This window comes from Procambarus clarkii, chromosome 21, assembly GCF_040958095.1.
Source record: "Procambarus clarkii isolate CNS0578487 chromosome 21, FALCON_Pclarkii_2.0, whole genome shotgun sequence".
Classification (NCBI taxonomy): domain Eukaryota; kingdom Metazoa; phylum Arthropoda; class Malacostraca; order Decapoda; family Cambaridae; genus Procambarus; species Procambarus clarkii.
In genome coordinates this window covers 35,379,513-35,393,279 of record NC_091170.1, presented here as the reverse complement: position 1 = coordinate 35,393,279, position 13,767 = coordinate 35,379,513, and the positions used below count along the sequence as shown (strand labels likewise).

The 13,767-nt window shown below is 41.9% G+C and overlaps 2 protein-coding genes across 2 annotated transcripts in view; one reads left to right on the top strand and one right to left on the bottom strand.

Moving 5' to 3' along the window:
- LOC123760593 (collagen alpha-1(X) chain) overlaps nucleotides 1-13,767 on the bottom strand; it is a 51,314-nt gene that overhangs the window by 31,958 nt on the left and 5,589 nt on the right. Inside the window, exons 4-7 of the mRNA XM_069328317.1 lie at nucleotides 12,208-12,919; nucleotides 10,782-10,986; nucleotides 9,952-10,114; nucleotides 9,075-9,269 (exon numbers count right to left, since the gene is read on the bottom strand). Coding sequence (XP_069184418.1) covers nucleotides 9,075-9,269; nucleotides 9,952-10,114; nucleotides 10,782-10,986; nucleotides 12,208-12,919 — 1,275 coding nt within the window. The remainder of the gene's footprint in view (nucleotides 1-9,074; nucleotides 9,270-9,951; nucleotides 10,115-10,781; nucleotides 10,987-12,207; nucleotides 12,920-13,767) is intronic.
- On the top strand, nucleotides 3-5,439 carry LOC138349606 (uncharacterized; the record flags this gene model as incomplete). The annotated part of the gene is made up of 2 exons (XM_069328318.1): nucleotides 3-141; nucleotides 4,809-5,439. Coding segments are annotated over 2 exons (651 nt in total), but the record flags the coding sequence as incomplete, so codon positions are not given.

Below are 13,767 nucleotides of genomic sequence, written 5' to 3'. Positions count from 1 at the left end.
AACGAGTATTTCTCAGTCGTGGATGGGGTCCTGGTGGCTATGAAGCTCCCTCACCACCCCCACAGAGATTTGTACGTCGCCCACCTGCATTTCAACCACCAGGCACTAAGATCCAAGAAAATAGACCAACTCCAGGAATAGGTAGGATTAAATTCCACATTTTGAATTTTATTTCGTTAGCATGCATAGCTTCACTGTACATATTTTTCAAAGACAAACTCACATTGCTGTCAGAAATCATTGTCATAATGAAATTTTTAATGTCAAAAGATTGCAGAAAGGTCTTCGACAGTTATGCAGCATTAATTTTCTAGTGTTTTGACTATCTATATGCAAAACTGATCCAATGCTCAGTTTTGCCCTTAATAATAATAATAACTATAATAATTCATTGTCTCGGGGAACAGGCAGCCAGTGTGCATTCGTACACGTTAGGCTTATATCAAGCCTCCCCTCCCCTCCTCCCCCAGCTCAAATTACTGACCCCACCCAGGATGCTTTCCCACAACAAGCTGACTAACTCCTGAGTACCTACTTACTCTAGGTGAATAGGGACATTAAATGATAGGAAAATGCGCCTAAGCATTTCTGTCCTGCCCGGGATTCAAACCCAGAATTCTCGATTGTGAGTCAAGAATGAACCCGACTGTACTACCGGGACCCTAAACTAACCTAACCTAATTTTGATAAAACATAACATCAAACTCTCAGGTTCGGAGGAATGTCCTAGAGGTATTATTCTAATAATTGAGAGACCTGGTCAAATTAATTTTAATATTAATGCTATTTGTGCAATTTGTAAATTATGAGGGCAACTTTTAGGTCTTTGTTTCTTCTTATCAGCTAATTTTTTAAAGACCCTTAACCTGAGCTATGCATAATATAACTTTGATAATCATTACATATTATTATGATACGAGCTGTCTATATGTAAGTGTTTAGCCTTTGAATAGCCACAGTGGCCAGAGGGTGAAGCCTATTTAGCAGTTTTGGCCTAGGACCCAAAAAGTTAGATCTGGCCCTGCCAGTGCACCTGGTAATGGGAGAGGGACCAGGGAGCCACTGAGTCCCCCAGAAAGAGGCATTTCATTACACTCGATCCCTGGTTGCTGGAGGGGGTCAAATGGTGGCTCCCTGTAGATAAGCACAAAGAAAAGTACAACTGGGACTTGCCAGGGAGCATAGTCTCGAGTCTGGAGAGAGTTCCAGGAGTTCTCCTACTCCCCAAGCTCTGCCTGCAGCCAAGCTCGATTTGTGATAACTTGGTCCAACAGGCTATTGCTTGGAGGGTGACACTGCAGTGAATGACACTGCAGAAAACCTGAGATAACGAGCCTTCAAATAGGAAACCAAGGAAATGGGATCATCAAAGCATCCTCTGATGTAGTCCGGGTCATGCATGTAGTGATGAACCGCCGCAACTGGTCGCAATAAATGATGCAACCCTGGGAGAACAAACCATTCATCAATAACCAAAGGACACCTCTGGAATCTAACCATCTTGTTCATCAATAGAAAAGAAGAAGGCTGCAAATGAAGAAACTGCTCATTAGAGGCCAAAGGAACAAAACCCTACCACTTTTGGAGGAAAGCATGAAGCTCCCCAACCCAAAACAGCCAGCCAGTTGCAAGGCTTAAATTTAAGAGTGATCTAGCCTGCCATCTTGCCACTAGCCTGACACACAGTGCTGATGCCAGTTAAAGTAGGGCAGCGACCTGCAGTGGGACAGTAGTTCAATTGGTAGTTAGGCAGTGCAACTTCCTCTGGAGCCCATATACATATGTATGCAAAGCACCTTCAAATAGCCATATAGGGGTAATGGAGTTCTTGAAGAATAGATGCCATATGTTTTCTTGCCTGCCTATAAGCTGATCCTAGTAGTAATGTGTGTATCCTTGGAAACAGCACAGTAATGAAGCTCTGAAATATGTAAATTTCTCAAAAGTTCACCTAAAATTTTATATGAGAATTGTTCAATAAATTTCAGGCCTAAGATAATATTCAAGTTAAAAGAAATTACACAAATCTTTGACCAATCCAATGTAGAAGATGGGAGTGTGTACAACTGAAGAGAACAGGACAAAAAGATGACCAGAAAGCATAGGAAAAGACAATTGCAGAATTATAAGATTTTCAGGTGAACTGCACACACAGACACATTATTGAGAAAAACAAAATATATCTTTTGTCTTTAAAAAAAACCAGCGTTGAATGTAATGAAACGCCATTTTCTGGTATGAGCCCCAGAGGCGCTCTGAAGCTAACGGACTGATATCCGCTATATCAGTCCAGAGCATCAGTTAATTAGAGTTCTTTGCCTACCAGGAACCACGAGCCAGAACCTAGTTCCTTCAGAGAGGCGAAGGGAGCAATGGTGTATGAACACTTCACTTATTGAGAGTATAGTCATGTCTCCTCAATCGGGGTTATCACCCAGAAATGTAGGTGAACCATTACAAATCCCTACTGGTAAAACATTGCAACACAAGACCGAACAGAGCCCAAGAACTCTCCTCCAAGAGGAAACAACAAACAGGCAAATATCCACTCTACCAGCAAGCTCGCTCGTTAGCAACCCTCCCCCCAGAAGAGGGAGGGGGGGGGCCCCATGCACGCGACCCAAGCCCCTTACACCGGCAGTTCCTTGACTGATATCGTACAGACCAGACATTACTGCTGGCCTCATTCTCCTATCTGGACTCATGCTGCTTGTTCGGTCGGTGACACCTACAATTCAGAGTCATGCAGGATGTGATTCCCGCTCGTCCTCCAACTTACCCATTTTTCTTCAGAGGACATTAGGGGTCAGACGGTGGCTGTGTTGCAATTTAGGTTTTTGTTGTTGCAACACACCCAATTAGTGGCCTGTTTGGGTGCCCCGGAGATGCCCTGTTTTGGATTTATCAACCAGGAATTGGGAGTGTTGGTTGCTTCGACCTTAGTTTTGCCCATTTCCTCGATAACTTCCTGAGTGGGCGTGGTTCGTCCTGCTCCTCCGCCCCTGTTCCTGGCTCCCAAACGTCTGAGGGTTTTGGAGTCGGAATGGGGGTTTAGCTCGGGACAAGACAAGCTCGGGTGTCTTCAGGGGCTGCCCCGTCCGATGCGGGTACATCTGAAGAGGCAGATGAGCCCGATCTCCCCACTGAGACTTCTGGCTCCTCCTGGCAGACCCCATTCTTTGAGGCTTTAACCCTTGGACTTCGCCTTTTCTTTAGGGACGGTGGATGTGGAAGTGGGTTTGGCCCCAAAGCATGGGGTAAGTCATCTTGGGGCTCTTGGGCTCTGTTTGACCTGCCTGGACTTTGGTGCCTTCGGGGAAGGGGTTGTTATTACTGAATACGAGGTTATCATATCCTCCATCCCTGTACGAATTTGATTTGGGGGGGAGGGGGAGCGACTTCCCCCTGGAATCGTTTCTGGGTTCCAATTATCTCAAATTCCAATTATCTTTAATGTCTAAAAGATTCTACCCCATAAAGAATGTTGAATGCCCCTAGGAAATAAAGCTTCAAAGATAATTCAACTCAGATACTCCACAATTTTTTTTATATAAAACTCACAAATCATGAGTCATCAAGAGCTCTGATGATCAAGGCTTCCTTTTTCCTTTCAAACATACAAAATAGAGGTGACATGTAGAAAAGTAGTTAGTGCATTTGACTCAAAACTGACTGGACCCCATGCTCAATTCAAGAGCAGAGCAAGATATTTGGGCACATTTCATTACACCTGATGCCTCTGTTCATCTAGCATTAACTAGGTACCTGAGAATTAGGCAACTGTTATGGGTTGCATCCTGGGAAAGGTCAGTCACAGGCCTAGTAAAACACTTTATGAGCTTATGTAAAGGCTTCCTTTCCCCAACAGTGAGAAACAAAAATAAGAGGATCCTCAACACACAATTATCTACTTAAGATACTAGCAACCTGCTGGAGAGATATGCAGTTCAATGGTGAACAGATAAAAAGAGAAGGATGATTGCAGTAGTGCTTCCACATACATTGAGAGCTCTAAGGCATAAAACACAAAATTAAACTGAAAATGCTATTGCTTGTAGTTAAAAGTAGGATAGTTTTTACAAAACCCTCGTGTTTAATTGACTGCTTGCATCTCTTTTTGTCTTTCAACTTGTGAAGATGTAAAAGTAAAGCTAAAAAATTTGCTGAAGACTACTTGATATAAACTGGATATGGGACACAATGTCGGTACCAAATCTTTGCACCAAAATATCAATAAACAAAGAAAATTATTAAAATATCAAATGATTCCCATAAGGAAGTAAGCAAGAGGACACAAAGTAATAACACAATGTGCTCCAGTGAAGAAATTAGCCAAAAAGAAAAACTTTAAGAAGTTTTGACACTGAGAAAATGAGGCACACCAACAAGGGTTACTGAAGTGTGACTATGGCAAACAAAAAAAGGATTACCATAAATGGATTACAAAGCAATCTCTATTTCCCAATAAGTGTGATTTCAAGGGTGTCAAAAGATAACTAATCTTAAGACCGTCTTGAATACTGTACATAATTTAATTGGAGTATGATTTCAGTTCTGCATAAACATTTTTATTGGTTCATTTAAATCAAAGTTTTCCTAATATTTCACTTTACTAAAGTTGTGATGTTGCACGACTAATCTCATGACCATAATTGTCTTTATTTGTTAACAAGTCCACATACCTGTTTCACTATATAGGTTTAACACTGAAAATAATATAATTTTTGCACAAGTGTTACACAATGCACAATTAATACAGTATAATTAAAATATAATTAGTGTATATTTCAACATTAAATAACCTGCAGGTGGTAATGGCGGTGCCCGGTATGCAGCCCTGGTGTCCCCACAACAGCTAGAACAATCCCAGCAGAAACCCCAATATCGTCGGTTTCATTCAATTTTTACTTCAGGAACCTGGAGTCCACTAGGAAAGCGCAGTGATGGTATAAATGAACATATTGCCTTCAAAAATTCTATTGAGAAAAATAAAGGTAACAATGGACAAGGTTGGCTGGGATTCGTTCTCGATGACAAAGGAAACCTGATAGCAAGTGATGATAAGCGAAGTGGAGTCTTTGCCTCTTCCGGGTGGGGAGCCGGAGGGTCGTCTCCACCTTCCAAGCATCCCTGGATACCACATTCAACAAACACCTTGAGTTCACCAATCCTCCCAAGGGTTATAAGCATGACAGCTGATGGAAGTAGCAGTGGTGGGGGCAGGCACAAGGCAAGCTTCCGGAGCAATACACTCCATCAAGATGATAAACCCCTTCTTCACCTTTTTGTTTCCCATGGGTGGGGTCCCATGGGAAGATGAGGTGCTTCATTTCTACACCCACTTGCCATCATATAAATTGTGAACTGCTCAGCAGGCCCTTTGTATGTGACCAAGACAACCAAATAGCTCCAATACTTAATTAGAAGATCCTTCAGCTCCTCAGAATATCATTCAAACCCTGTTTCATGTATGACTTCAACACATTCTTACTCTCACCCTCATACACACACTTCCTTATACTGGAATTGTTCTTACTTCAATTTTAAAAATGCTTAGAAACATCCACCATTTAGTTTATAATAAATGTGCCCCAAATTCCTAATACAGCATGACAAAATATATATATGTTTGACACTTGCTATTCTTTAGAAATATGAAACAAATGCACCAGCCAATGAATGAGCACTACACTTGACTGAAACACCACCAAGAACTGGTAAAACAGAAAAGATATATGATGATGCAAAACACATCAAATGTTAAAAATAAGTACAGTACCTATGTACAAGATAAACAATGTAAAAGAAAACAACTAACAAACAGTTTCTAACTGTAGCATGAAATATAATAAATATAAACTGCATTGCACAATGAGTTTTCCACATAATATCTTTGATTATGTTATTAACATATCCAACCATGTAGTTAAACAAAACTTACTACCTCACTCACAACCCATGTTCATTGTTGGCCCAAAATATGCAACAGTTGTTCAAGCAGTTTTAAATGTATATGGATGTTATATTGTTGCAGTTTTACAATATCAAAGGATCACTTCAGCAAAATCTTCCCCATAATGCAATTTTAAATAATATCAAAATTTTCTTCCCAAACAGAACAAAGGTCCAAATCACGGTTCATGGATAAAACTTCCTCTATGAAAACACTTAACAAAATAGAATTTAAAACAAAAATTATCTAGGTAGACGTTTTTGACAATTTAAATCTACTATCTGAGGAGAAAGACGGTATACAGAGGTTAAAGCAAATACATTATATAAAAGAAAACTCCAAATAAGGTCAAGGCTTGATCGTGGACAACATTTTGCTCTGAATGATCTTTATCAGGTCATGAAAAATATCCTCCAGAGCAAAACAACTACAATAAAGATTTGATTTACAAGGTCGAACAGCCTCTTTACATTAACATTCTTTACATCCTCTTTTCATTCAACCTCTTTACATTAACCCTAGGATTAAATCAATGAAGAACTGAATCATTTACTTTAAATTAAAATACAAAAAAAGATTATTAGCTTGGAGTGATAAGAGTTGTGAATGAATTTGATATTCAGGTATACAGTACTACATAATCACAGAGTTGTCTTCCCTGAATGGCGCCCCCTCCAATACTCAAAATTGCTGAAAATTGTCAAGTTAGGTCTTACACCCAAATGAAGTCACATATACACTATTGGAGGGAGAATTGTCTCGGTTATCATCATGTTGGAAAGACATTTTTTAATAAAAATTAAAGAAATAATGAATGCATTTTTTAAATAATTAAATAAATGTTAAAGTAGTGACAAATGAATGTTTCAACAAACCTACAAAATACTTCCTGGCATCAGAAAGTAACAAGACAACATTGTTACCAGCGCCACCAGCCACTCGTCAAGGTAATCCAGAACTCGAACCCCTAACAGACACAAACGGGTCATCGCGACCTGGGTAAGGCATGTGAAAACGCGAGATTCCAAAGATTCCAAAGAGTAAATGAGTTCACTGCAAAAGCAGGGATGACGGGGCCTGCTGGTGCGACCCAAAAGCCCCGGCAGGAGGAACAGACTCGAATGCCTTCCCCACCGATCCAGAAGAGGCAGTCACCGATCCAGAGGAGGCAGGGACTCAGAGGTCTCCTCCATCGGACCAATGAGCCCCAATTGGGGGTTTCCAGGGCCCTTAGGCTGACTGCTAAGGGTAGCCCAGCATAGGTACTGCTAACCAGTTATCCTAAAGCTACCAAGCAAACAAACTAAAAGTTGAACCCGTGTGATGTGTGCAATCACAGGGACCTAGGAGAGCCACTAAAATCATACAAGTGGTCCTACAGCCACACCAGGCAGACCCCACCAGGCAAAAGAAAAGAAAAGAAAAGAAAAAGAAAAGAAAAGAAAAAGAAAAGAAAAGAAAAAGAAAAACCCTACAAAAGCATAACATCCCCAGGGAAACAGAACCGGCCGCTATCTGTATATCAGACAGCTGCACAGTACCTTGCACCCCAGCTAGCGATGATACTACCTCCTACCCAAGGTCAAACAGGAGTCAGAACAACTCAGCTGACTCCAAGGGCAGGCAATCACCGAGCAGCAAAAGAACCACACGGAGGTAGATTCCCGAACGGCCTATGGAAGATAACCCTAAACCGCAAGGGCAGTACTTACAGGGCACCGAGGGAAGGTGGCCCTAGGTGCATGCAGCCCCAGTACTCTAGTGTTACTCCTGGCTCGCACACCACCACCACACAGAACAACAACACTGCTATAGACAGCACTGCTCAAAAGGATGGAGCCAGAGTCGATCGATTGGGGAGTTCTGTTTGCTCGTTCGGCTTTCGGTTAGCAATTTTTCACCAGCTGTAGTTTGTTTTTGGGATTCCTACCTTTCTGGGTGCCTGACCTGGTAGATGGCAGATATAGACTGCCTCCAACTACACGGGGGTTTCTATGGGTTCCTCGTGCCTCTGTGAGGGGGCCAGGTTCAGGCTCTGGTTCCCAGTAGGCCTAGAACTTCATCAATTGACTGTTGCCATGGTCTAATACATACACATCACCCTGGTATATCTCCGGGGAGCCGAAGGGGCTCTCCACAGAAAATGCCTGGAACCTATCAGGTATAACATTTGCTTTGACATACTGTACCAAGAGATATGACTGATACCCGGTCAACACAGTTGAAGTCTACTGCAGGAAAAGAAAGATACATAATACAGTACTTTATAAAATAATTATGTATATACCATCACATAATTCAAGGTAAACTGCCTCGTCTCTCTCTCCTTCATCATTGACAGCCTACTCACGATGCCTACTCCACACCAACATGAACTACAAATTGTCATAAACGTATGTTCTGGAGTTCAAGCCGGGTCCAGACACCCTGTCTAGGTCTAGACACCCTGTCTAGGTCTAGACACTCCCCCATCCCTGGCCACCACAATCAGCCCAGCAGGTGCTCTCGTAACCCTGTTGTTGCCTAGTTCCAAGCGACATTGACACAGGAAGTGACGTCACCAACAGGAGGGTATAAATACCCATGACCAGCACAGACAAATCAGACTTTCTCAGGTGTTCCAGAGAAAACATTGCAAGCTGCCACGTTCCTGCTTCTCCGTTGTTTCGTACACTCAGGTTGTGGTTCAAGTGTACATAGTTCATAGGCCCCAAACTGTTCTCACTGTATAAATTGATTAATGTAACTTTCATGTGTTTATTTTGCTATTGTGTAACACAGCCAAGCTCTGTGAGTCAAGTGTTGTTGTAATTCTGTTGTAATTTCTTTCTTTTTATTTTGAAGTAAATTTGTTATATTTTTAACCGAGTTTACTTTAACGCTTGCCCACTTCACACAGTGCAAAGGCCAATGTGGCTATTTTTTTTCATTTTTGAATAAACGTGAGGTATAACATCAGCCAGGTATGAACGCAGTATCGTATCACGTCACAATACTGAGTGGTTTACTGTATATTAATACTATGGACTCAACAAAATTTAACTCTGAAATTATACTGTACATGCATAAAAAATAGAAACATTCAAAATAACCATAAACTCTGCAATAATATTGTACTCACCATTCATCTCCTTCATAGCTCGAATGTAGTCTTGTGGATCGGAAAAACTTATAAAGCCATATCCTTTACTTTTATTTGTGCGTTTATCCCTCACCACTTTCGCTTTCACAAATGATGAGAAATGGCTAAAATAACGAGTGAGCAGTTCATCTGTAACGTCATTTCCAAGATCGCCACAGAATATCCGGAAATCATCTGGAAATAGAAAAAAACCCAGCATTGAATGTAATGAAATGCCTTTTTCTGGGTGAGCCCTGGAGGCTCCCTGGAGCTATCCACCTAATATGTGATACATTAGACCAGGGGATTAGTCAATGGAGTTCAGCCTACTGGGGATCACAAGCCAGAACCTGGCTCCCTCAGAGCAATGAGGGAGCCAATGAGCAGAGCAAACACAGGGAGCAATGGCCCCTGGAAAACCATTGGCAACAAATTGATCAGTGTTACAAAAGACTAGAGAGCAAAAAGCTTCTTGTTTCAGTGCCTCAGTGTCACGATTCAGAGGGCACGAGTCCAACTTCGGAGGATTTCGAAGAGGTGTTTGACTTGCAACAATGATCGAATCTGTCTGTGACATTCATTAACGTATCCCGTTGGTCTATTTTTCATTTTACTTGTAATGGTTGTGTATGTGTTAATGCCACATTTTGTAATCATGTAATCTTATACAATAATGTTCCCCATATATATAACTATATAAGGGGGTCATAGGAGAAGTTAATATGTGCCAGTGAACATGAGAGCCCAACAAGGCTCCCCCAGGTGCTGCATATTGTCTTCTTCGAGGACTGAGGGGTCCCTACAAACAACCATAGGTGGTATCCCCTATATATATATTTATATATTTGTATACAATATATAATCTCATAACACTCACCACTTTCCCACTCATTAAGAGAGTGATCCTCCCATATTTGTCCACCAGCACATCTTAAGTTTTTCTTACTGCGTGCTTTCCCTTCTTTCTTCTTTTCTTCCACAGGTGGAGGATTTTGTCCTTCTTGTCGAGAGATCGTTGTTGTTATCGTGCTGGCTCGAACCTATGAAATTATAAGTGAATGAATTACACAAAATTTATTATGATTATAAACATTATAAATACTATTAGAACCCAGTACAGTACTAGTGTTTCTTCAAAATATCTGCCATCTAACACATTTCATTGTGATATACAGTTAGAGATCACTGCAATATACAAGTTTTGCCAAATGAATAGAAAACCATCATTAAAGGAAATGAAACACTAATTTATGGGTGAGCTCCGGTGACTACCTGAAGCTATCTTGCTGAGATGGCCCCTAACTAAGGAGATAAACCAGAAGTTAAGAGGACAAACAACCCGAGGACAGATAAAGATAAACAACTCTCTTGCACCCAGCACTGCCGGGTGGGTAAATATTAGGCAGATAGGTTAGCTTCATTCTAGATTGTCAAACCCCCACTCCCATCTTGGTACTATATACCGAGAGAGACGGTAGATAATCTCCAGTGATGCAGTAGTCATAGAGAGATTCGCCATCATCATGATTTTCCGCATCAAAGTCCGGTTTCGGGGGGAAACCAGATTCACCGGGCCCCAATTACTGAAGAAAATTGTCGACATCCCGAATGCTGCACCACTGAACATCCGCGACGAAGCCGACGGCGACGCTGTCGTCAATACAATAAATATTATAAAAACATACAACTGGTTTAGATATAAAGTACCTTTTCTGCCATTTCCTGAGCTTGAGTCAGCATTTGAGAAATTTGTGCTGCAGTTGGGGAGTCAGTCTTTGTTTTCTTCTTTTTTGGTTCAACTGTTACTTCTGGAGGTGCAGTGGGTCCTTGCACAGTAATGGTAGTAGGAGCAGCTTCATTTGGTTTATTTTCATTCTTGGCAGCTTGAGCAGAGTAGAGCTTAGGGGCTGAACTGAAAAGAAACATGGTAATAAGTATCAAAATGTCCTAATGAATGATAAGTTCTAAAATTATTATAAATACACCACTTAGTTTCAAACAGAGGGAATGACATGCCAAATACAGAGAGAGAGGATCTTACATAAAGAATACCCAATACAACGGTGATAAGTCTAAGCTGATCACAATATTGCAGGGGATACAAAACACTGGGAAAACTGACATAATTAATGATCACCATGGCCAGAAAATTAGTAATGAGACCAAAGTTCAACTAAATAATGACTAAAGAGAGCTGTTTCCCCCGGCCTCGTTAGTTAACTGGGGGGGGGGGGTGGAATAATGGACTAGAGAGAGCTATTTCCCCCACCCCCAGTTACAATTTTACTGTTTACAATTATTATTATTATTATTATTATTATTATTATTGAGAAAATCAGTGGGAGCCAAGAGGAGGATTCCAACCTGCACACGTGGTACTACCAGCCCTCATCCCCATGCCCTGGACCACTACACCCAACATGGTCAAACACAATGCAACCTGGGATTCAACTAAATCCTATAGGGGTCCTGAAGCTTCCTCTGAGGCCACACCCACTCTGGCTGTGGTCCAGTAGTTCTACCTCCAACATTATTCTTCAAATGCACAATGAAATCCCACTAATGTGATGTATCAATGAGAAAATCAGTCACATCAAATACATCACATTAATGTGATTTCCTTGTGCATCATTGTTACTATTATTATTATTATTATTTTCATTATTATTATTATATGTTACTGTACCCTGTTTAGAGTAAGTCAGTCATGAAATGATTCTTCTACATGTACAGTATATCTTTCTTGCTTTTACATACTGCATTAACAAAACATCTTCCTTTAATCTTTTATGCCAATTTCTTAAATAATATAAATTATTTATCTTAATTATTAACATTTTCATAAACTGCCATGCCTAGTGTAAACAAAAATATGAAATCCATGAAAATAAGCTCCGTAAAAAATAACAAATGTTAAGAATCATTTCTAAATCTTATTAATTAATATACCATGTTATTTACAAACAACATTTGGATAAACAAATCCACAAGGGCCGTGACGAGGATTCGAACCTGCGTCCGGGAGCATCCCAGACACTCAGTAGGTCCCTTGTGGATTTGTTCATTTGATGCATCACGTTAGTGTGATCTGTATGTGTAACATTTGGATAACATTTATGCAAGAAATACATACCTGATGACAGTGGGTGGCTTAGAGATGATTGCAGGAATGAAGGGTGGAGGAGGTATATTGCCATGCTGCTGTGACTGTAGCATGCCAGGAGGTGGAGGAGGAGGAGGGTGAGGCCCTCTCAGTGGTCCTGAGCCTGGGGGCCCAAGGCCAGGACCACCAATGTGAGGAGGGCCCTGTGCATGGGGAGGCAGTTGGTTAGGGCCCAGTGGACCATAGCCATGAGTACCTGGCCCCTGTGGACCATGTTGTGATGGGTGTGGAGGGTGCTGTCCTGGCGGACCATGTGGACCCATTCCAGGAGGACCATGACCTGGGGGACCTGGTGGACCATGACCTTGAGGTCCATGGGGATCATGACCAGGTGGTCCGTGTGGTCCTGGTGGTCCATGTGGGCCTGGTGGTCCATGTGGTCCATGTGGACCAGGTGGTCCATGTGGTCCATGATGACCATGTGGTCCATGAGGCCCATGAGGCCCATGTGGTCCATGAGGTCCATGTGGTCCATGAGGACCATGTGGCCCATGTGGCCCGTGTAGCCCATGGGGCCCGTGTAATCCATGTGGACCTGGTGGCCCATGTGGAGGACCATGAGGTGGTCCATAGCCAGGAGGTCCTGGTGGCCCAGGATGTCTTGGTGGCCCAGGAGGTCTCATAAAACCAGGAGGGCCTCCACCCATCATTGGACCCATCTGAGGACCATCACACATCATATCTGAAAAATCACAATGAATAATAAACATAACATGGTGTAAACATTGCCATGTTTTCTGGTAACACAGCACAAATTTATGAATATTAAAGCTTTTAATTTATCATACCTACTCTAAAATAACTACTCATATTTACTGTTAATGGCAATATATGAATCTTTTACAACCTAATTTGGTGCTGTTCTCCGTCATGATTCTGAGAGTTCCATCTACTGCTCCATATTAAATTGTCATCCTGCATCTTCCATTAAAATATATCTTATTTAAATTCTTGCTTAGGTACAGAGCACTGGCAGGATGCCAAGCCAAACGACCCGCCGTAGCCTGGTAAACAAACAGGGAGCCAGGTTCATGTCAAAGAGACAACCCTGAAGAGTTAAGCACGACTTCCCACAACAAGTCGTAACTATTCCCTGAACCCTGTATGAATAAGCATGTGACAGTACACATCCTTGAGTTCCAGGGATACCATCCAAGCCCCTGCCTGCAATAGCAGGCAAACCTGGACCAAAGTGGTCAAGCAAAAGGTTGAGCAGGAGTAGAAGGCGTTCAGACCCGAGAGATCAAAGATGTACTGTACCAGAGAGCCGCCGAAAGGTTTATTACTGCTTTGGGACCGGGAACGACTGGAACACTCACCAAAGGGACTAGAATGGCTCAACCATGCCCTAGGCCAACCAATCCGCACAGATCCAATGCTGTGTCAGGGAGGACTCCTAACCCAACAGATTCCCCTTCAAAAATGGGGGAAAGACTGACCACCTCCATGGAACACCTTGGGAAACAACCCAAAAAGCCCATGCCTCACAAAACCACTGGAAGGATACTTGCTTGATGGGGTTCCGATGGG